The sequence below is a fragment of the Camelus ferus genome, chromosome 7 (genome assembly GCF_009834535.1).
Source record: "Camelus ferus isolate YT-003-E chromosome 7, BCGSAC_Cfer_1.0, whole genome shotgun sequence".
NCBI classification, from domain to species: domain Eukaryota; kingdom Metazoa; phylum Chordata; class Mammalia; order Artiodactyla; family Camelidae; genus Camelus; species Camelus ferus.
Window position 1 is genome coordinate 11,779,811 of NC_045702.1, and position 25,069 is coordinate 11,804,879.

At 37.1% G+C, this 25,069-nt stretch overlaps 1 protein-coding gene across 2 annotated transcripts in view; it reads left to right on the forward strand.

The window, feature by feature from the left end:
* Positions 1–25,069, forward strand: part of EXOC4 (exocyst complex component 4) — a 698,176-nt gene that overhangs the window by 68,914 nt on the left and 604,193 nt on the right. For both annotated transcript variants that reach the window (XM_032483367.1, XM_032483368.1), the window contains exon 6: positions 9,504–9,747. In XM_032483367.1, the coding sequence (XP_032339258.1) occupies positions 9,504–9,747 (244 nt within the window). The remainder of the gene's footprint in view (positions 1–9,503; positions 9,748–25,069) is intronic.

Sequence of the window (25,069 nt, forward strand, 5' to 3'; positions counted from 1 at the left end):
ATAATATAATCTCAGAATTGCTAACCCATGAAAAAACAATTTATGTCCCAGTGAAAACCAGATTGATTAACTTGAGTACAGTATTTGTGTGCAGTTCTGTTTGCATACTGTAAGGCTTTTGGTATTTGGTCGAAACAGTCAAAATTAAGTTGCTTAGGCTAGTTCTTTTCTAACTCACTCAATGTGTTTATGCTACTTACTTGAATACATTTAGATTCGTTTCTTACTATTTGTGTTGCATTTGGGTTCCCCCAGATCCTGGTTGATTTCTTCTTACTTACTTGGGGGGACACTGGAAATATTATTCTGTTCTGAGTGTCAGATTTATGTAAACAGATACGCAGACACATTACCTCCCATTTCTTTTATCCTATTACTAGTCTCCTATTCTCTCTGTTCTGTTTCTACCCATCCCATATAGTTAATCAGTCTCATTAGTTTCTGGTTTATCTTCATAGTATTTCTGCACAAACACAGATAACATGTATCTTTTGTTATACCTGTCTGTCTTCCATGAAGGATAAGATACTATAGTTACTCTCTTAAACTTTGCTGTTTTCACTTTATCCTGGAAATCACTCCACATTAGTTCATACAGATTTTTTTTTTCACAATGACATAGTACTCCACTGGCTTGATTTACCATCATTCAGTTACTCTCTTATGTGTGGATATATAGGTTGTTTTCAATATTTTGCCATTGCAAGCAATGATGCAGTGAATTTGTATTTTCATATTGTTGCAGATTCATCATTAGGGTAAATACCTAGAGAAGGGATAGCTAAGTCAAAAGAGAAGCCCATATAGTTTGTTTTTTTTTTTTGAAGTATTAACAGTTCTTCAGAAGAGTTGTACCAGTTTGCATCCCCCACCACCATGGAATGATAGTACTTGTTTTCCCCACAGCCTTATCAACAGAATATATTTTCATACTTAAAAATTTTACCGGTGATAGGTGGAAAATGGTATCACAGTATTGCTTTAATTTGCACTTCTCTAAGAGTTGAACAACTTTTTTTATATTTTAGATCCATTTTAATACTTTTTTTGTGAGTTGTCATTACATTCATCCCTTGGAATCTGCAAGGGATTGGTTCCAGGACCCCTGGGAATACCAAACTCCATGGATGATCAAATTCCTAATGTTAAAATGGTGCTGAATTTGCATAGAACCTGTGCACACTCTCTCATATACTTTAAATCATCTCTGGACTATTTACAATACGTTATACAATGTAAAAGCTATGTAAATAGTTGTAAATACAGTGTAAATGCTATATAATCAGTTGTCAGAATGAATCAAGTTGAAGTTTTGCTTTTTGGAACTCCCTGGAATTTTTTTCCCCCAAATATTTTCTGTCCACTGTTGGTTGAATCTGTGGATGTGGAACCCATGGATCTGGAGGGCCGACTGTATGTCTTTTATCCATTTTTAAATTTTATTTTTAATCTGCTAATATGATACATTAGTGGGTTTATTAATACTGAACCAATTTTTCATTCCTAGAATAAATCCCTCTTAATTGTGTTGTATTATTTTCTCAGTGTAGTGTTGAATTCTGTTTGCTAATATTTTGTTTAGTATTTTTGCATAGGTTTTTATGAATAATATTGGCCCATAGTCTAAACCTTACTAGATTTTGGTTTCATTGTAATAATATGCTTCATAAAGGGAATTAGGATATTTTCCTTCATTTTCAATGCTCTATAACAATTTATGGAGCATTGGGGCTGTCTGAGTTTTGAAGATTTTAGGAATTTCCCTGTGAAACCTTTTGGATCTGGTACTTTTTTATTATTTGACTTTTTATTTTTTCAATAGTTTTCTGTTTCATCAATGTAAATTACTCTCTTAAGCATTCTGTCTCTAGTGGGATCAATTTTAGTAATCAGGTATTTCCCTAGGAAATTATTAATTCTATTTATTTGTTCATTTTATTCATGTAGAGATCTACTAAGTATTTTCTTACGCTTTTGAAAATTTCTTTTGTTTCCTTTTTGTCTTTTTTTTTTTTGGTGTTGTCTGCCATTTCTTCTTGATCAGAGTAGCTAATGGTTTGTATATTGTGTTAGTTCTCCTCCCTGCCACCCCCCAAGTAGTAACCAGGATTTTGGTTTATTGACTAGGTCTGTTTTTCTGTTCTCTACCTCATTTTTTGCTTTATCTTTATTTTTTCCTTCTTTGTCCTTTTTTTTTTTTCTAAGTTTGTAATTAAAATCATGTACTTTAATTCTTTCAGTTTTACTGATCAAAGTGTTTAATGATACGAAGTTTTCTCTCATCACTGCTTTAAATGTATCCCATAGGCACATTATCATTAAAAAGTTGTCTTATTTCAGTTTTTATTTCCCCTTTCATCCAAGCATTTTTTGTAGAAGAATTTTAAATTTAAAAATGAAAGGGTCTTTTGTCTTTGGTCTGTTTTTTTGAATATTTTCTAGCTTTATTGCATTGAATTCAGTGTGTTGCTTATAATAATTTTTCTTTATAGAACTCACTGACATTTCTTTGTGACTTAATATATGATCAATTTTTTTGAATGTACCAGGGGTGCTTGAGATGATGATGCATTTTCTGTTATCATATGGAGGGTTTGATACGTATTCATGAGAGCCACCTTAATTATGTTGTTTAATTACGTTGTTTAGGTTTTCTATCTCCATTCTTATTTTTAGTGTGTTTTTCTTCTATGTCTCTTTGCATCACCTGAAGTTGTTATTTACCAATGGTGGTTGCTATTTTATTTGGTGTATGAATATATAGTCATAAGTAGTTGTAGTTTCATCATGAATTGTGCCTTTTGGCATTAAAAGTGTCCTTAATTGTCATGGGTAATGTTTTTTGACTGGCATGCGTTTGTTGATCTTATATTTTTAGCCCCACTAAATTGGCTTCGGTACATGTATAGCGTATATAGTTAGGCCTTGTTTTGTAAGCCAAATTGAAAACCCTTTTTTTAATAGATGAGTTGAATCCATTGATATGTATTGATATGACTGATAACACTTTTTCTCAACTACTATCATAGTATTTTATAAATATGTGTATTATGTTATGTATGCTATGTCTTTCTCTCTGAGATACGTGTTCTTTGCTCTTGAACTTAAGCAGAATTTTTTGGTTGTTTAGGAAGTTTTTCCCTTAGTAGTTGTCTTTTAATGTATGCCTTTAAAGAGTGCTCCTAGCCCCCTTTTTTCTTAAACCTTTACTTTCAGATTTCTGTTTTTATTGGTATCTTTTATATCTCATCTATTGCCCACAGGCTTTTTGCTGAAATTTCCTAGTTGTCTTTCAGTTGGATGAAGTTCATCATCTAAAAAAATCCCTCAAGAAGGGCTCATGGGTGCAGGGTTCCTTCATTTGAAAACTACCCCCCCCCCACACTTTCCTATGGCCTTGATACTTACAACTTGAGGGGATATAGAGTCCTTGGTTTACACTTTCAATTATTGAATTTTTAAAAAAAATGTGATTTCATTGTTGTCTTCCTTTGTGTGCTGAATGAACATTTTTTTTTAAATTTTTTGTTTTTTTTTTTGGAGGCACTGGGAATTGAACCCAGGACCTCATGCATGCTAAACACATGCTCTACCACTGAGCTATACTCACCTCCCTGCTTTATGAAAATTCTGATGCCTAATTTTTTTTTTCCTTTGTAAGTTACTTAATGCTGTAGGCCTTGAGGATTTTTTAATCTTGGGAGTTTGGTAGTTTTAGTAGGCTGTGTCTTGGAGTTGATTTTTGGGAGTTCATTTTCCAAGATAATCAGTCAGCTGTTGTTTTATTATGTGCATTCACAATTAAAAAAATTTTTTTTGTTAAGTTTTCTTGGTTTACAATTTTAAGTGTTCTATTGTTTGCTTTTCTTCTTTATCACTTATTTTTTTCTTTGCCTGTCTTCCATTTCCACTACTTTCTCTTTTATCTTTTCATTTATTTTTAAAATCTGCCTTTTATTCTGTTTTGGTTTTCTGTATTTTCTCAATATCCTTTATAATACACTCATTTGAGTCTCTTTTCCCTTGGGTATTTTGTAATTTATCTTCATATCTGAGAAAATTTTCTTTTTCTTCCATCTCTTTTCACACTTTGCTTTTGATTGTCCATGTCTGTTTCTAGTTTTTGAGTTTCTGATTCAAGGTGACTTTCTATATCCCCAAATTCTTGTTAGAGTATATGAATTCCACCTGGAGTGTTGTCTTCTGGTTTTCTTGTGCTTCATGGTTGTTTTATTGGAGGGAACTTTCCTCCATCGATGTGCATTGGGTTTTTTTGTAATACTCTCATATGAATCTGTTCATTCTTTTTGTTTATTTTTATGATACCGAGGTGTTTTTTAGGATTCCTAGCTCATTGGCTCCCTCTTCTGTCATTATAGCAAACTCCAGACACTTCAGTGGACTTTTTATTTGTTTTGGTGGTGGGGGAAACTTGTTTGTTCTCTGATTTTGAATCTCTTGTCTTGTACGGTCCTGAATTTTCTCTTTTTGCTTCTTTCTCTCTTCACCATCCAGTAGCAAAAATGCATTTTTCTCTTCCTTTTTCTCTTTTTTTTCTCCTTCAGAGGCTATGTGTTTCAAACACTGCTCTTTCAAATTGTGTCTGCCTTTAAGTCCCTTCCCCATAGTTTATGCTCTTATCTGCTTGGATCTTTGTTATATTTTTAGTAGCCTCCTCTCCATTGGTTGCTATTCCTTGACCTACAAAGGTACATCTTCCTTCCTCTAGGTGAGATAATGCACATCAATTGTTGTCCCAAAGAAAGTTGATTCAACACAGATGTTAGTTTTGTTTTTATCCTAATAGAGGATTCCACTCTACCTTCTCCCCAAACAAACACACCATCATTTCCCCCTTAGCCCACTTTCGCTATGGAGGGGCCAGTGCATATTCATTGTGTTTTCAAAAATCACTTCAGTGGGGGGGGGGTTCATCTCCACCTCTAGCTTGAAACTATCCCCGTGCTGAGGCTGTAAAATCTCTTAGCTCCATGTAAATGATCGCCCCAAATAGCAGTTGGCAATAGCTTTTGGCAGCCTCCTTTCAGGAATGGGGTGTTATATTGTCTGTAGCTTTCTTTAAAGTAATTTAATCTGCACCTTAGGGGTGCTTAGTTAACATTTTTGAAATACCTTAATCAGGAACGCACAATGTAGGGGTAGTTAGTTAACATTTGAAAGACCCTGATCAAGATTCTATACTCCAGAGGCAACCAGTAAGTCAGATACTGCTTTCTCAATCTGCACCAGTGGGCGCGTTAATTAGAATAAAAGATGTTGGAAGTAATTTTTCATTGGTGAACCGAGCGGTATTTAAGATCAGTAGTTGACCAAGTACCTCCACTGGGATGTGAATGGAGGATAAGGCTTTGATAAGGCTAGTAGCCTACCAGGGTAGCCCTAGGGCTTGGTTTGGTCCTGTGCTTGCCGCCCTTAATGGTCAGCTCACCTGGCCAGTAGAGCATATTAAGTCTCGGTAACCCTCCATGGGCCAAATCCTACCTGCATTTGCCTGTTTCTCCCTCCACAGCTCATAGGACTCACACTCTGACCTGAGTTGTTTGTATTTCTTGACTACCGAGATGTTACTCTCAATTTTGAGCCAACTATTTCTTTTTAATATCTAAATTTATATCTTAGGTATAAGTAAGTGTGTTTTGAGCAGATTGGAAATCTCAAGTATGAATTTAGAGTGCCATTTTGATCAGAAGCCCAAGAATTATTGCTAAGTGGTAACTTTCTTGTTATTTTCTAGTTGAGAATATTATCAGTGTTCTGAGACCAGGCTCCCATCTGCAGGGGCGGCAGCATTGTGGTTGTGTAAATTCTCTTGATACTTTGTGGTCTAATTAGGCTTAGTCGTTTTTTGAAGGCTGCTTTTTATATTGAATGTGTTCAATAGTAGCAGACATTTCTCCTCTTATAATAGGGCTAATGTTCTTGAATACAACATGTGAGTTAAGTTCTGTAGGTTGAAATCATATTTATGAACTTCACATAACTTAGGTACCATGCATAGTGTCAGGAGAGACAGCTCCAGGAGTTTCTGTAGTAAATACTAATATCTCTTACACCTTAGTTAACATGTATAAATATAAATGATAAATGAAATAATATAACACATTCAATAAGAAGTAAAAGTGTGTTACCAGGACCCTTATCTTCTGCAGCATGATGATGTGTGTAGGGTGTGATGTGTGTTACTGATCTGGTCTTACCAAACATCCTGAGGTTGAGAGCAGCCGTGGACTGCTCTAGTTTGCTTTCTGTACTCACTAGGAAACAAAAAAGTAGTTGACTTTTAAAAGCTATTTAGCTGCATAAGTGGATTAGTCACCTCAGCTTATTTGTTATTTTTTAAGTGGGCTCCTATAATATAGGTATATATAATTAGCGATAGGCCTTGTAGCCAGAGATATCTTAAGTTGAACTGTAGTTAATAGAATCATGGAATTAGGGAGCTTGAAAAGACCTGAGATACCATCTGGTTAATCCTTTCATGACGGCCAGAGTGTCCTAGTTAAAATCTCCTTCCATGATTCCACAAGGACACGATTTCCAGCCACTTAGGCATATATACCTATATATCTGTATCTGTCTGTCTCGTGTCTGTTTATCCATCTTTCTAGGCGTGTGTGTGTGTGTAAATAAGAAACAACTGGGGCCAGTAGGATTTTAGTAGAAATAATTTGTTAAAGAATATGAAAGTCTTTTTTTTAACTTTGACTTGTATTAGGTAGAATTGTTACAATTTGACTGCATGTATATAATATATTGCATGTAAATACATAGACACAATATACTGCACGTATTTTTAAAAATTTACTTATATGTACTGTTCATTGTTTCTAAGAACATTTAGAGCTTTAGCTTTTTGAACTTACATAGTTATCAAAGGAATAAAGCCAACTACTGAATAAGAATTCATTCAAAAAAATATAAAAACCCACTGTTAACAGCAACATTATTTATAATTGCCAAGATAAGAACATGAAAGTCTTTTAATAGCACTGTCCTATCAGTGAAAATCTTCAAAACCAGATTCCAGAAATCCTCACTTGATAAGGTCCTCAGATAAAAAAAAAACACATCTAGGAGAATTGGGAAAGGGGGTAAAGTATTTCTAATTTTTAAGTATTCTAAAACCTGCACATTGAGTAGATACTATAGCAATAGAGAGAATGATTTGAGGTCTGTTAGTTTGGAAATAGGTATATTTTGTTTTAATGGTAGTGTGAGGCCTTAACAGAATTTCAGCTAAATTATTTTTGTACGAGGCTTTCTACTGTAAGTGCCAATAATTCTATCTGACCTTACAGAGATTTTGTGATTACTAGACTGGTCTTCATGGTTGATTATATTATTCTTTTAAATTGCCTTTTAATTTTCAGCTGATGTAAGTGAAATAGATAATGTAAATTAATTAATATTGGCTCTGCTCAATGTTTATGCTCTAGGAGATTTCAGGAGACAAACAGAAAGTTAAGGTGGTAAACAAATGTGCCATTTGGGGCTGTGGCATTTTATTATTCATACTTTGCTTATTTGCTATTTTTTAATAGGCTATCTATCATATTAGAATGCATGTAAGTAGCCATATGCCACATAATCTAGGGGCTTAATGAATTCAGCTATATTTATCTCATCACCCATCATTCTTGCAGCAGGCGGCTATGATGTTCAGGTGGCCCTTTGCATGTGTCCTGTCTGTGACTCATATGTGCTCTTTTGTGAAGATCATTTTGTCTCAGCTGAATTTCTATTACTTTCCTTCCTGAAGCTCTGCTTATAGTTTTGCTTCATTTTCCCTGCCTGACATGCTGAATTTCGATGTCTCCCTGGCTGCTAAGTACTTTTCTTTTCCCCTGTTGGGGTTGGTTTTGCAGGATGGAGTAATTCCGTGGCTGGAGGTGTCTAGTTCTTCATGTGGAAAGCAAAACCAGTGACTAAAATGTCTGTCCTTGGAATGTCACATTTGGAAATATCGATGACTTTTTTTGATTTTCCTTTAGAATTGTCAAGTCAGTTATAGGCTTAAGACTTGATTTTACTCCCAGTTTGCTAGTATTAAAATTTATAAAACTAAATATCAAATCCTTAAATGCCCTCTTCATTGTGAAGAAAACCATATGGATTTAGTTATTCTCTGTGCTTCTCTCTCTTGTTGGGAGGCTTCAGGGGTCTAGTGAGTCTAAGAAAGACAGCAGTATTATGAATAAATATGTAGAGGACTTAATCACTTAACAACAAACTTGTGTAAGTAATTAGATCATTCATACATGTCATGTCACTAAATGAACATTAAATACTCATATGTAAGTGCATTTTATGAGTTGAGAGCAAAAAAGACATTGAGGAGAACATGTCATCTGAAGTAGTGGTTTTTAGAGACTTCACACGCTGGTTATGAAGATTTACTCCATGTGCAGGGATATTTTCATTCTTCCCTAAATAAATAAATTTCAAAACATGCTAGTGGTGCCGAACAACTCCGAGTGGGTTGGTAGTATAGTTGAGCTTGAATCTACAAAAGAAAAATGGATGCATTCTTTTAGGATACCACGTTTTAAAACCTTTCAGTTATTTTGAGGTGTGGAGGAGAGGGAAGGGTGGGCAAACTTTATGAGGGTCTGTCGTTAGACTTGTACTCAGTCTTTGCTTTTGTCTGCCGTAATCCAGCCATTTGTAGAAGGAAAGAGTTACTTTTAGAGTTACTTTACTTTAACATCTCCCCAACTCCCTACAGGGGTTAAGAACTACCGTTAAAGGCTGTGTCTTTCATTCCCAAACCAGATGGTAGTTGAAAGATCTGCAGAGACTTTTGACATATAATACTACTCAGAAAACTTCCATGGATTAGCAAGACCTGACTTCAGTAGATAATGATGTTGTGTTAGACATATGTTTAAAGAAAAATAGAAGGTTCTTCTATGTTTATGAAATACTCTGCATTAGTCTTTTCCTCACAGTCTTGTCTCACTTGTACATATTATTTTTCCTTTCTTTTTCTTTGCTCTTTTATCATTTTTTATAATTTTAACTTATTTACCTTTTCTTTTCCACATGTATTTATTGTCTTTTCAAGCTATGTATCTCTGCTAACTAATAAACAGGAATTTGAGACTGTGGTCTGGCTCTTTAAAATTCTCTCGCAGCACCAGGTATGGCATTTTATAAACAGAAAATGCTTAATAAATATCATGAACCAGCTGACTCATTGTGGAAGTGGTTGTCTATGGAAAACTCTGGAGATTTGCTTACTTGCTTTTAATTGCTTCTGCCTCTTACTAACTGATGGGTATGATTTGAGGAATGTAACTGTGTGTGTGTGTGTGATTTTTAGATAGCTACTAGGTAAATACCATTTAATCACACATTTAATTGAAAAACTTTTCTGATTCCTTTAAGAGCGTGATCTCAGTTTTTAGACCCATTCTGTGTTTGAATTTGGTAATGGAATCTCTGGCTATTTTTAATTTTCTTTCTTTTTTTTTTTTAACCAGTGAAGGAGATAAACCTCCAGGACATCAGGGAGGATTTGGATTTGGATCCCGAGGAGAATAGCACTCTTTTTATGGGCATCCTCATCAAGGGGCTGGCCAAACTGAAGAAGATCCCAGAGACAGTGAAGGCAATCACAGAACGCTTAGAGCAGGAGCTGAAGCAAATTGTGAAGCGGTCTACAACCCAGGTGGCTGACAGTGCCTATCAGAGGGGAGAGAACCTCACGGCCGAGAACCAACCAAGGTAGGTGGGAGTGTGCTTTGTGTCTTTGATAATTGTGTTTACTGTGCCTTTTCTAGGGTAGGGGTAAGTAAATACCTTAGGTTGATAATTTCTTGAACTTGGGATACTATGGCCCATACAAACTCAGGTTGGTGAAAACCACTTGAACAGTCATAGTTCAGTTGGTTTTTGATTTAGTTGAGAAGTTTTAAAGCATATTGTCCATGCAAAAAATGTGGCAATTATTGAATATTTCTTGAGTACTACTAAATGCTGTTCAAGGCAATTTATGTGTATTATTTCTTTCTCAATATAACTTTGTGAGCTACTCATTTAGTATCCACATTTTACAGTTAAGGAAACTGGGGCTCAGAGATTGAGTAATTATCTCAAGGTCACAGAACAAGTGGCCAGTCTTGGAGTTAATGCAAGTCCATGGTCTTCCCTCTGTCCCATGCTTTCTTCTTTAATGTGTGGTGATATTTGCCAATAGGCAAATCAGTCTCAGAAATTCCTCTATCTACTTAAATCAACTAATAAGGCTTGGACTTCCTAGTTCTTGCTTCATAAGGGGAAAATCGAAATTGTATTCTGATCCTAACTCTGTCTTGACTGTCACACATGGGGAGATTACATCTGCCAAACGAGAGCTTAGGGCATGATACACTAATGTTCTCTGACGGTGGGACAAGATATTTCAAATTGAGGCTTTTGTAGAAGATCCAAGATTCACTCTACATGGGTCTCAGTTCCCTCTTTCCCCTTCACTGCTCTTTCCCCAGGGCCCTTTCTGTACATCAGATATGGGCAAGGCAGGAATTTGGCACTGGAGGGGAAAAGGCCAATGGAAACTCTAATTTTATCTGAGAACAAAGGGCAGAGTAGAACATGTCTTCTCAGGTGCTCAAATATTGTGAGTTCCTGGGAGGTGCTAGACAGTGTGTGCTAGACAGGGATCATAATTTTGTTGACATGTTAAGGAAATTTTACTGTTTGTACTTAGGGCTTTACAATTTTTTTTTTAAAAGAAGATAAGCAAATTTAAGGAGAAATAATAATAGCTTATTTAGTATGAAATTCCCCAGACTTCGATATTTTTGAAGAAATCTAATGTATTCTCTTTACATTTTCTATATTCTTCTGTTATTCTAAATAACATTGATTTTAATTACACTTAAAGATTCTTTAAAACTTAATTCCCTTGTAAACTTCATTCAGAAGTACGATTGGTGAAGAAAACATTCTCAGCCCCTCTTTTGCCATAGAATGTTTCAAAGCACATGCTTTGACGAGCATGGGTTTTGGAGTCGAGCAGACCTGCCTTTGAATTCCAGCTCTTTAATGGAGGAGAATAATACCTGTCTTACAAGCTTCCTTGTATTAGGCAAGGTCATATGGTTAGAGCTTGGTAGAGTTAGAGCCAGTGAGTACTATTACTTGCATACGTGTGTATTCGAACACATACCTAAGTTTTATTTATTTATTCTTGGTTCCTTCCTCAACTCCCCTGGTCTTTGATCACTCACATTGTGATGCAGGGAGGCTGGGAGTGGTTCTAAGTTGAACTTCGCTTTTCTTCTTTGCCTGGTGCCTGAATTTTCATGAATATCTTTTGCCCTCTTCAGAATGAACACTCCAAAGTTCTGGTTTGCTATTTGCCCCGTTGCCGCAAATCCCTAGGTGAAGACACTGCACTTTCATAGGGAAATAATACGACTATAGTATATATTGGAAATAAAATGAAAAGGGCATGGATCAATAACTTTTCTGCAGATCTCATTACAGTATCCTTAAAAGCAGCATGTCTGTCTTTCATAGGATTTTGACCTCTTCCTCTTCTGTTCCCACAGCCCCTTCCCAAATTCACAAGTGGAAGTTACAGCAGTAGAAGTGGAAGTTCAGCATACTGCCCCAGGAAATAATAAATGTTTCTCTATGAGGAATGAGTCAGCAGGAGGGTTTTTTTTCCTCTTGAAGTTTTGATTTTTTGTCAGTATTTTAAAGGCTTCTGTAGGCAGGATGTATTGAACACTGGCAAGTGAACCAGGTGTCTGTCTTGATTTCATGTCTATAACATGATTCCATTTTATAAAAGGTACAGATACGAAGTTTTGGGCCCAAACTCTTTATTATGAGATAAAATAGTACAGAGAAAGCAAATATTTAGACTGAACCATTCTTTTTGAAAGCCAAAGATGAAATTCTTGGGTTGGGGTTCCAAATGACTGATAAATTTGAGCTCGTCTGTGGTGGCTGGGTGCCCACAAATGCTTTAAAACTCTTTGAGAATTAATTACCTGGGAAACTTCATTCAAGAGTGATTGCATTGTTGCTTCTAGAGATTTAGAACTGTAGGAAGGATATTGCCAGATTATCCTTGAGGCTTGAATGGTAATTTGTGTTAAACTGTACTGGAAGGTGTTGGTGACATTATTTTAAGGAGAGGTAAAGTCACATTATTTTGCATTATTATTATTATTGTTATTGTTGCTGCTGTTGTTATTATTATTATTATTAACCATTCAAAGAATCTTATGCTAAAGGTATAAGAGCCTGTTTTCTGTTAAAAAAAAAAAAAAAAAAGTTGGAGCATGAGCAAAAAGAACCGTAAATCCTTCAAACATGATTCTCTCACTCACCCCATGAAATAACCTCTTCCAAATTGAGACCGTATAAATGCTGCTCTGAGTTAAGGTACTGGTATTGTAACTTTCCCTAAAAGTTTCATTGTTCAACATCATCTTATTAAATGCATTCTGGTTGTGATGCATTGCAGGCATATTTTCATTTGTCTTTATGTAAAGAGAGTTAATGTTGTGTGCTATTTTTCTAGAGAAGTAGAAGAAACCAGACTGGTGAATTCGGTTTCGCTTTCGCTTCCTTCAGAAGTGGAATACTTTCACAGCCAGTTTTCAAATATCACTTTGGTCACCCACTTATTTTATTTTTGACCACCTCAAACTATTTATAGGAGAAATACTTTGTCTTTCTGGTCTTTTATTGTCTTTTGTCATAAACCTCTGTTTACTATGAAAGGAAGATATTTAACTACTCTTGTGAACTTGACAAACATTAGGGTAACACTTGCTTTTTTAATCTCCTAGAACCACTTGCCACCCATAATTTCCTCAGAAAGGCAGGCAGTGTCTTCACTTTCAGACAGCTCATGTGGTCTGCAGCCTGTGCAGTGCATGACCAGTTTCTTCAGATCCTGCTGCCTGATTATTGATTCTTTCTGCAAATCTAGCTCATGAGCATTTGCCTACCAATTTTGTTTCAAAGGTGCTGGAGGAAGGGCTCTAATATTGAACAAATAAGAAAAGCAAGAGGGATACATGGAACAAAGTCTTAAAGGTGTTGCATCCTGTCACGAATATGGGAGAGAGAAGAATGTGGGAAAAGAGAAAGATTGGCATATGTGTAACAACTATTTGACTTATTTGGAAAGTTTAAACGTGCAAGCAGACCGGGGAGGTGCTGGCGGCCTGCTGCAAGTTGGTAAAACTGTGGGTCTGGAAGAGGCAGAAGGGTTGAAGGACTGGACGCCATGGTTGCCAAGGGAGACCTTTTCCCTGTGGGAAGGAGACCATTTTGCGATGTTTCTTGATCTCTATTATGGATGAAGGAAGATAAAGTGTCTGACATAAAAAGCAGAGAACGTTGCATATTCTGTGCTCACTGTGATAGTGAAGAAAGATTCATGGAGAACTACAGGAAGGAAATACACTTTCATGCTAAAAGTAGTTGTGTTTGGATCGTAAGATATGATAGGTTTTCTCTCCCTCTGTTTTGGAACTATTATTAAGTTGTAGTGAAAAATAATTTCATTATTTAAGAATTAATTTAAAGTATTACTCAAGTTATTTTAATCGGAAGAAATCATTAAAAATGGAAATGCTGATTGGGGGTATCAGTATGGAAAAACAGTAATACCTGTTTGCAGACCAACTGGATTATGTTCATTAGATTACTTTTAATGGTGTGTGTGTGTTTTCTGGCTACTGCTAGAATGGAAGCTTCAAGAGAAGAGAGAATTAGTTTGCCTTATTCAGCACCTTATGTCCAGAGTCCAGCACAGTGCCCACCAGACCCATAATAAATATTTGTTGAATGAAAGAATGAATTCCGCATACATTGAATATCTGCCATGGACCAGAAACTGGGCTAAAATGCCAAACAAATAAGACATGGTCCCCTTTCCTCATGGAGTTTAAAGTCCAGAGGAAAAGAGGGGCATTAATCAGAGAATGATCAGGTAACTGTGTTCTTACAACCGTGTTAAGTGCTGTAGAGGAAAGACAAAACGTGCAATGGGAGCACGTAACCATGCGGGCCCGATCTGCTCTGTGTAGGTGGGCGTTAGGGTGTGTCTTGTGCAGGTGTTTTTTAAAAATAAAATGAGGCAGCTTTTACTGCTGTTTTATATTAGTTGTAGTTAGCAAGCTCCATTAATTTGATAGCACCTATGAGTTACTCCTCTAGTTGTGCAGTTAGCATGACATTGATGTATAAGATGTGAGAAGGAAAGCCTCTCAGTTCTTGATAGGACATTTTCAGAGTTTTTGCTGATTGAATTTTGTGGTTGATTAGATTTTGATAATTATTGCCAAGTGTGCTTTTCTTAAGAAATAATACCAAGTTTTCATGTCATCAGTAATGTTTGAGGGTTCCTATATTCCCTAGTAAACAGATTGTATTATTAAACATTTTTATCTTTGTCAGTCTGGTGGGTGAAAAGTGGTATTTCCAAGATGGTTTTGATTTGTATTTTTAGAAAAAAATTTGAGGTTAAACCTATTTATGTAAAAAACAGTGTATTGTTATGCTATCTGGATTATATCTAGATACATTATTTCAAAATAATCTGGGTTGAGGGTGAGTGTAGATTCAGCTAAAATAAGATCAGTGATAAATGATGCTTATTGAAGCAGGTGATAGGTATAGGATGGTTCATTCTCCTATCCTAAAAGTTGACTTGTTTAAAATATGAAATTTTCAATAATAGTGTTCAGGTAATGTTTTATTTCCTTTCCAATTATGTATTTTCCCAGCATATTTGTCTTTTTTATTGATTTGCAGGAACTCTTTATATATTAAGAAAATTAGTTCTTTGACATCTATATTGTGATTTCCTCTTAGTTTCTTTCTCTTTTGACTTTATGAAGTTTAATCATGTAGTCATTGTTTTTATTTTTATGAGGGTGTATTTATCAGTGTTTTATGGTTTCTGGTTTTTGTGTCAAGCTTAGGTCTTCCTTATTCTTTGATTATAAATAAAATTTCGCAAACTTTCTTCTACTATGGTCTGAATATTTATATTTTTGATACATCTGGAATCTGAAGGAGTGGCCATACTTCTTTTAAACAGATGTAACAATTACTATACTATATTGTACACTTACTACACTATATTGTAACAGTCTTTATACCCTTTTCATTTCTGCCTCTTGTTATATAATTGATGGTGTGTTAGATGAATGCTTGTGGAATATCTCTAACATTGAATCATCTGCTTTATAGTCATGCTTTTTTTTTTCTTCCAAGGTTGATATTTGCCTCATTTCCTAAAACTCTCCCCACCGCCCCAGGTTTCTCAATCTATGAAGGCTGTAGATTTCTAGAAATAAATTGAATTACTGTTCTAAAAGTTGGAAAAGTATACTTTAAAAATATTTAAAAAATTCAGAGTCCAGAACTTGGGATGACGGCATGCTGTTGTAATAGGGCAATCTTATAAAGTGGTTTTATTGAGGAGAGAGTCTGAAGGCTCATGCCCAAAGTTAGTTTTGTGGCACAAGGACAGGGTTTATGAAAAACATAAATATTTCTCATGATTTCTTTATATCTCTAGTTAAAGTGAGGCATGTGTTTCTTTTTCAAATAAGTAGCATTTCCTTTCATCTCTTCTTTCTCTGAGTTACTCTTCTCCTAATTGTCTGCCATGTAGGATTTGGTGGAATTGGTCATTTGATTTTACAGAAAAGTCATTGAAGAGCAGCTTTGAAACAAGGTCAAGCTCAAGCATTTGTCCTTGTGTCTTGCAGCCATTCCCAAGCACTGCATGTAGCACCTGGACATGCTTGGAATCAGGAAGGGCCTCGATGTAATTTAGATGAGTAGTTAATTCGAATCAAAGCAAGCGGGAAGCAAGTAAATTTAACTTCAGTGATTATGATTCCATTTGATTAAATCTCGACTTTTGATTACACATACCAGTGAGAACATACTTTAAATACAGCCAACTATTAAATACTGAAGGGTATGAATAGGATGAACCAGGGACATATAGAAGGAATTCCACTGTTTCTCAACCGGAATATATCCCCTGCAGCCTTACTGAAATATTTTTAGAACAAATGAAGGAATTACTTCTTTACATATGGGACTTACTAGACCAACTGTTAACTAAAATATACAGTTCATTACCACAGAAGGTAGTACTGGTCCCAAATCTACATACTCTCTAGTAAGACAGATTTATTGATGATAGCTTCTTAGTGTATCAGGTGAAGAAATAATGTGGGTAATGGTCATGTCTCTTTGGTAAACATGCAGTTGGACAACTGTCTTTCTAATTGTATATTGTCCTTTGGTTATAGTCTCCAGAGAAAGGGTGCTTGGGTGAATGGGCTAGAGGTCTTACTCAGTGTTACATTTCTTAAATCTTTGTTTTATATTTGTCAGAGTTAAAAAAAAAATTGCCCTTTTTTTTTTGGACACCAGAACAGGAAAAAATTTGCTTTCGATTTCTCTTGTTTTGCATACTAAAGCAGGCTCAAATTAGAGACAGGGCCTGTTAGGGAAATAATAGATAAAATCTATATTATAGATTATTAATAAATGCTATTTAGGTGTCAGCCTTCGTGTTGTATCAGGGCCACTTCTCTGTTCGGCAGATGGTAGGAGCTGCCTTAGATTTTGTCACTTTCTGTGCACACGTTGGTGTCATAATACAACGATACTCCACATTCAAACTGACACTGAATCTTTCTCATAACAGAAACATGCGTTGAATGAGATTCTTCCCTTGGTGATGTTAGGGAGTGATGTCAGATATGATTAAAGCACCTTTGTGTGTATTTTAGGCTGTATTTCATATTTTCTGGGCTCCTCCAGCTCCTGGCCCATATCATCATATTCTCTAATCAGATTGGGCCGTGAGTTTGTAAGGGGGAGGGGTTAACTTTGTGTTTGCGTTCTGATTTAGGGCTAGGCACATACTAAATGCCCAGGAAGTTTAATGAATGAATAATTTTTTTAAATGCAAAGATGATAATTTTTTAATAAAAGGAAGTGATTTTTAATTTAAAAAACCAAAATCTCAGCCCTACACACAGGGGTCTTAAGGATCAGCAATACCAGTGTCACTGGAGAATTAGAAATGCAAATCATCCCTGTGGTGGAGGGATTGAATTGGAATCCCTGGGTGCAGGGCCCACAGGAGTCTGCTTTAGATTATTCTTAGGCATGCTAAAATTTGAAAATACTCTTCATAACATCGCAGACATCAGAAGTTGTGCAGTTTTGTAGCATTTATGCTTTGCAAAGCAGTCTGCCGTCTGATATCTCACCTGTTGGCCTCATCACAGTTAGGGGCATTATTATGAATCCCAGATTTACCCAGGGAAATGTGAAAGCTGCAGTCATCTGACAGTTGACAAAGCTGGTTGGTGGTGGAATTCAGAGCAGAAGTTGTCTCTTTCCACCATATGAGTTTGCTTTCTGGCTTATGTAGAGATGACATTCCTAGCTCGTTTCCTGGGCCTGATTTTGTTCTTCCTCAGGAGAAGGGCAGTATTTGCACTGACATGTCTATTCTCTCACCCACAACCCCCATCATGTAACATAATTAACATTTCTTTTTTGGTGGTGATAACATTAAAAAATTTTTTTTAAATTGAAGTATAGTCAGTTTACAGTGTGTCAACTTCTGGTGCCCAGCATAATGTTTCAGTCATACATCCACATACATATATTCGTTTTCATTCTTCGTTAGGGTTACTACAAGGTATTGAATATAGTTCTCTGTGGTATACAGTAGAAACTTGTTTATTCTTTTTGTACATATTAGTTAGTATTTACAAATCTTAAACTCCCAATTTATCCCTTCCCAGCCCCTTTCTCTCCTATAACCATAAGTTTGTTTACTATGTCTGAGTCTGTTTCTGTTTTGTAAGTTCGTTTGTCTTTTCTTTTTTTTTTTTTTTTTTTAGATTCCACATATAAGTATATCATATGGTCTATTTCTGTTTGTAGATTAGTTCACTAATGTCTTCTTTTTTTAGATGTGGTTTTAAGATGTAGTCTCTTAGCATCTTTTCAATTATATAATACAGTATCATTAAGTACGATCACCATGCTTTCCTTAGCTCCCACATCTTACTCATCTTCCAACTGGAAGTTTGTACTCCTTGACCACCGTCTCTTTTTCCCCACCCTTAGTCCTTGGCAGCCACCACTCTAGTCTCTGTTCCTTTGGCTGTTTAAAATTCCACATATCCATGAGAACATGTATTTGTCTTCATCTATCTGACTTACCTCAGCCTAATGTCTGCAAGGTCCATACATGTTGTTGCAAATGGTAGGATGTCCGTATTTCTCATGTCTGAATAATATTCCACTGTGTGTGTGTGTGTGTGTGTGTGTGTGTGTGTATTTCATATCTATTCATTCATTGATGAATGCTTAGATTATTCCATATCTTGGCTATTGTGAATGATGCTGCAGTGAACATGGGTGTGCAGACATTTCTTTGGGATTCTGTTTTCATTTCTTTCAGGTACATACTGAGAGATGGGATTGCTCGATTATATGGTAGTTCTGTTTTTAATTTTCTGAGGAACTTTCATACTGTTTTTCATAGCGGTTGCATCAGTTTACATTCCCACTCAACTGTGTGCAAGGATTCCCTTTTCTCCACAACCTCCCCAACACTTGTTATCTCTTGTCTTTTTTTGATGATGGCCATTCCATTAGGTGTGAGGTGGTATCTTTTTGTTGTTTGGATTTGCATTTCTCTGATGATGAGTGATAATGAGCATCATTTTATGTACCTTTTGGCCATTTGTATGTCTTCTCTGGAACAGTGTCTTAATTTCTCGGCGCATTTTGAAATGGGATTGTGTTTTGTGTTGTTGTTGAGTTGTATGAGTTCTTCATATATTTTGCATGTTAACCCCTTATCGGACAGATAATCCACAAATATTTTTTCCCATTTTATAGATTGCTTTTTAATTTGTGGATGGTTTCCTTTGCTGTGCAGAACCTTTTAATTTGATGTAGTTTCACTTGTTTATTTTTGTTTTTGGTGTCAAATCCAAAGAGTCATTGCCAAGACTGATGTCAGGGTGCTTATCCTTGTGTTTTCATGTAAGAGTTAAATGGTTTCAGGTCTACATTCAAGTCTTCAATTCATTTTGAGTTGATTTTTGTGTCTGCTGTAAGACAGTAGTCCAGTTTCATTCTTTTGCATGTGACTGTCCAGTTTTTCCAACACCTTTTGTTGAGGAGACTCTCCTGGGAAAGTATCTCCTGATACTAATAGTTGAATTCAAAGAAAGAGGGCCTGGGTTTATTTTCTAATTTTAGTCACTAATTTGCTACACGTTAGAATTAGAAGTTCACTGGAGGTCATCAAAGAATTCAGAAACTGAACATGACAGGTAGGGAAGTGACAGGAAGGACACTACTAGAGCCAGAACCCAGTTCTTTTTATTTTTACTGTGTTTTGTTCTATGTTGCTAATAGTTTTTTTTCCCCCTGTTCTTTTCATAATGCAGATGAAGAATGAGTCAGCACTCCTCAAATAGTACCTTCTATTTACATGAAGATTGTTACTAATAAGTAGTGAAACTAATCTCTACCCCTTGGAAGTAGATACTAGATAACCTTGAAGATTAAGTGGCGTCTGTGTCCTCCTGCTTGAAATGAAGAACACCCGCTCAGCCAAGCTTATTATGAAAATGTGTATGTGAGATAAAGGCCTGTAAAACCAAGACCATTTTGATCCGAAATAATTGATGATCAGTTTCTTTTAATTTTTCATATAAAACCTAAGCTCAGAGTTTAGTATGTTCTTATCTTTCAGAGCACAGAGGTAGGGAAATAAATATTCTGTGGTTATTGCCTTTGTCTGTCAGTGGGGAAATGCAGAACTCTGATATTAAGGTCTCAGCAAATAAGTGCTAGAACAGAACTGATTTTTCTACCTTGTGTGTCTGTCTTTGCTTCTTTGTGACCAAGTAAAGCAGCTTCTTGGCTGCAGACATGAGTTTTCCAGCCAAATGACTAATTCAAGTTTCCCTGGATGTTAAGTTTAGATTTGGATCGTCAGATCTCACCTTAAATATTGAACATTCTTCACAGCTTGGTGATACAGCTTTGTACCAAAGACGTTCCTTGCCTTGTGCAACTGTGACTTTTTTTTTTTTTTTTTTAACGTTTTCCTCATCTTATTCCTCTGCGTTTTTTCCTGGTGGCACTCCAATATGATATTGCTAGGGTAGGAAGTTAGTTGACGATCTGGGAGACTAGGTACCATTTTGCTTACATCCATAAGAAAGCGGTTTTTAAAACATGCTAGGTAATTGGAAAGTGTGTTTAAATTGAATGCTCTGCAAACAGATACTTTCTTCACCTTGACATTTTTTTTTACACAAAGTAGATTTTATTACGTTCATTCAGAGCTAACTTTAATAATATTGTATCTTTCAGCTTGTAACTGTATTTGTTTTGGTTCTTGTGTTTAAGGTGATAAAGTTGTCTTTCTGAGAGGAGAGTTTTGTGTGAAATATTTTTATTGTGGGCTTCTATAACCAGGAGATTAAATTTATAGTATGTATTTTCTTACCACTCGCTATTGGTAATCAGGTCTCTGTTTCTCCTACCTGCTGGAGATCATTTTTTCATTCTTTCATCCAGCAAATATGCATTTATTGCCTGAGGATTATCACAAATACTGGGATACAGTGATAAATCACAGTCCTTGCCCTCATTGAGTTTATAGTCCACAGAACGGGAGGCAAGAACTGGGGGAAAGGAAGCTCCTTTAAGGGCTGTTTTAATAATTCAGGGAAGAGATGAGAAGGCTGCTTTGGCAGAGTAGCTGTGGTAGTGGACTAAAGTTGGCCCATTCGAGAGGGAGTAAAGAGATAGAAATAAAAGAAGTTGGTGATTGGTTGGATTAGAGGAAGTGGAGAGGGGAGGATGATTTGCTGGGGCAAGTGATACCATTCACTGATGAAGGAAATGGAGAAGTAGATTTGGGGAGGAGTATGATGAGTTTCATTTGAGACATGCCAGATCTGAGGTCTGCAGCTCAGGGGAGCCATCTGGCCAGAGGTATGTTTGGAAATCATTGGCTGGTGAAGACAGTGGTGAATGAGCTCACCCAGAGATAGTCTGAGGATTGAGAAGAATTCACAGCACTTAAGGAACAGGCTGAGGAAGAGATTGCTGAGAAGGAGCAACCAGGGAGGTGGAAGCAGAGTGGAAGAGTGTAGGGTTGCAGCCTCTGGAAGGCAATGTTTCAAGGAGGAGAGAGTGGTCAGTAGAAACGAGTGCTGCACTGACTTGAAATGAGCAGAACGACGATGTGAGACTTGCAAGGATTGTTCTAGTGGAGTTCCAGGAGTCAGAACTGGCTGGCAGCGGGCAGGTGGAGGCAGTGTCGACAGTTCTCTTGACTCTCCTGCCGGCCTTGGTTTCCCTGGCCTTGTGCAGTACTTAAGACTCTTTGGCCCCTTTTCTCAAATTAATTCCTTTTTCCTAATATCCCGTAAAAGAAGCATGCTCCAAAATCAGGTCCTTTGTTCTCTCTTTATCTCTGAGCTTCCGTTTTCTTGTCTGTGACGTGGGGTATAATGTGTACCTCCCTCGTAGTGTTTTTCCGAGGACTAAGTGTGCGCTTCACACAACGCCTGCCTGTTGTCCTCAGTGCGGCTGTGATGATGTAATGGTCTTTGTTGTGGTCCTCGTTGTTGTCGTCATCATCTCCTCACTTCAGCCTGACAGTTTTAGGGATCTCGTCCATCATGACAGCTTCAGCTGCCAGCCCCGTGCAGAGGACCCCAGGCTGGTGGCTCTAAGCCTCGATTTCTCCTAATAGCGCCACCCTCAGTTGCTCATTCTTTACTCATGAACTCAGGCATCCACACAGTGGGACTGTTCTGCATTCTGGGCAGTGGGCCATGTGCTGTGGGAGAGATGTCGTTACATAACCACCCATAGAACAGGGACCGTGTTCTGACTTTCTGGCCCAGGAGGCCATAATATCGCTGTTTTTGTCACTTCTCTCAGTCCGTTGTGCTCATCTGTTCTTGTTTGGAGGGATTATAGAATCAGAGAGAAATAAAGGAATTGGCTCTTATGCTGTGAATTAGGCCTCTTTTAGTTACAAGTGACAGAACCCAGCTCCGAGTAACTTAAAGAGGGAGTTCTCTTGAAATGATACTAGTGTATCTTAGGGAATACAAGCAGGATGTCACTAACCAAGCTGTGGGAAGGATAGAGGTGCACCTGGGCCCTGGGGACATCTGGAGCATTTCACCCCTCCCTGCATGGTAACTGTTAAAGGTACAAAGTACAGTTCACTGTTCTTTTGAGTTTGCTTTTTAGTATACTTTCACTTCACATTTTTACATTTAATTCTCACAATTTGTGATTGGGAAATTGTAATTGAGGAAAAAAATTTGTGTTTGAGGAACTTGAAATTGGGAACAGTCTATGATGGTCAGCAGAGCTTTCTAAATGCTAGTGCTTCCTACGGGCACATACCACATTGTCATCCCAGGATTGGAGTCTTCTTTCACCGACTGTGATGTTGCATTGCACGTTTCTGCATACTGTTTTGTGACCCTGGAAATAAACCTGTCGGGTGTATGTGTGTATATGATTCTCTTCCGAAGGGTAGAAGCTGCAATTAATTGAAATTCTAATCTCTGTGATTCTTAGGCTTATTCATACTTGAGGCCTTTTCTTATTCAGTTCAGTTTAAGGAATCTCCGCTAATTTAGTGATTCTGCCCGCTCTTTTGTCTTTTAGATGAGCGGTGAAGACCTTGAGCCTAACAGGATTTAAGCAACTGATATTACAATGTAATGTTTTATTTCTTTTATTTACTTAATATTTTGTGGTGAGAGTGGGGTGGGGAATGATTCTCGTGGTGCTTCGTGTGTGTAGGTTATCCTGACCGTGTTAGCAGCTAAAGGCAAACACTTGTTCTCTCAATCTAGTGTCGTGCGGGCAGGTGGCCCATGTATATGAATATTAACAACATAGTTTATTTCTGGGAGCTTAAAATGGGGCCACGCTAGTGCAGGTCATATCCTGTTCATGTGAGTGATTTCCTGGTCTCTCTATTCTTTGCTGCACTGGGAGAGAGTCATCTTGCTTTTTCACTTGTTTTTTAGGAGGGCATGTGTTGATGAGAGTGGTGGGCCTCTGCAAAGCGTGTCATGGGCTTGGTTTCTTTTCCCTTGTTAGCCATTCCCTCCTCATCCCGCTGCTGAGTTGAGCATCCAGTGCTCCCCCGAAACCCTTCCTGCCAAGGTCACCGGGACCTGCGAGGTGTACGTTTCTGACTTTATCTCACCAGACCGCCCCGTAGCCTTGTCACTGTTCTCTTCTCCTCCTCCTGTCTTCCTGCTCTCTAGCTGCTTCCTAAACATCTTTTCAGTGCTGCTCTTTTCGCGAGTGTTGGTTCTGGACCCGGCTTGCTTTTCTTCCTCTGCACCTTATCCCCGAGTAATCTCATCCTCTCAGATATTTCACTTTTTAAATTTCTGACATCAGTCTCTCTCCTGAGCTCCAGAATTGCGCATCCAAGTACCAGGACGGAACACCTTAAACTTAACATATGCAGATCTAAACCCAGCATCTGTCCTTCAGTCATTTCTGCCTTCACTTCAGTTCTCTTTCCCTCTCTGGAAGGGTGACCACTGTCTTCAGAGTTGCTCAAGCCAGACACCCAGAGAGAGGGATGTTGAACCCTCCTCTCTTTAATGTGGCACCGTTACCTTAGCCAGTTGTGTCCATTTTCTAATGTGATTTATCTGGCAGTTGTGTGAAGCTCCTGGAACAGGTATTAATTAATTCTTTGGTCTTACAGATGGGAACACTTGGAGACAGTGAGAGACTTTTTTTCATAATTGAAGACTTAGGGATTACCAGTGCTGGGAAAGAACATGACTCTTTTGTTTCTTTATAAGTTACTTCTATGAGAAGGAATAACGAACAAACAACAAACAAGTGAACCAAAAGAGAAAAGCTAATGTCCTCTTGGTAGTAAGATTCCAAAGGAATCAGCCTTCATAATACTTCACTTTTGGAGACATCAGTTGTTTCCTTTTTTTCACTGACCTTTATATTTTCTCTTCACCACGGGGGAGGTGTTGGGCCCTCACTGTCCTCACTCAGAGCCACAGCTGCTGGTTTTTATTTAGGCAGATATGTTGAGATGTAATTCACACACTGCACAATTCAGCCATCGAAACAGTGGTTTTTAGTACATTCACAGTGTTGTGCAACTGTCGCCACCGTGTAGTTCTGCAACATTTTCCTCTCTGCTGCAAAACAAACCCCAAATGCTTTCGTGGTCAAGTTCCACCTACCTAAGTAACCACTAATGTATTTTCCATCTGTATAATTTGCCTGTTCTGGATATTTCACGTAAGTAGAATCACGCAGTATGTAATCTTCTATGACTTTTTTCACTTAACAAAGTATTTTCAAGGTTCATCCATGTTGTGGCATATATCAGTACTTTCATTTTATAGCCAGATGATAATCTATTGTATACCTTTTTTTGGGGGGGTACATTTATCAGTTAATGGACATTTGAATTATTTCCACTTTTATGATTTCACTACTTTAGTATTACTATTTTAATACTATTTTACTATTAAGAATGCTGTGAGTATTTGTGTACATGCTTTTATGTACACGTATGTTTTCATTTCTCTTGGGTATATACCTAGGGATGGAATTGCTGGGTCCATAGGTAACTGTGTTTAATTTTTTGAGGAATTGGCAAACTGTTTTCCAAAGTAGCTGTACCATTTCACATTCCCACCAGCACTGTATGAGTGTTCCAGTTTTTCTCCATCTTCACCAATACTTTTTATTGTCTGTCTTTTTGATTATAGCTGTCCCAGTGGGTTGAAGTGGTATCTCCCAATTTTGATTTGTGTTTCCCTTTTGGCCAAGATGTTGAGCACGTTCTGTTTGCTTGCTGGTCATTCACACATTTTCTTGGGAGAAATGTGTATTCAGATCCTTTTGTCCCTTGTAAAATTCAGCCATTTTCTGTTAGGAGTTTTAAGAAATCTTTAGGTATTCTAGATAC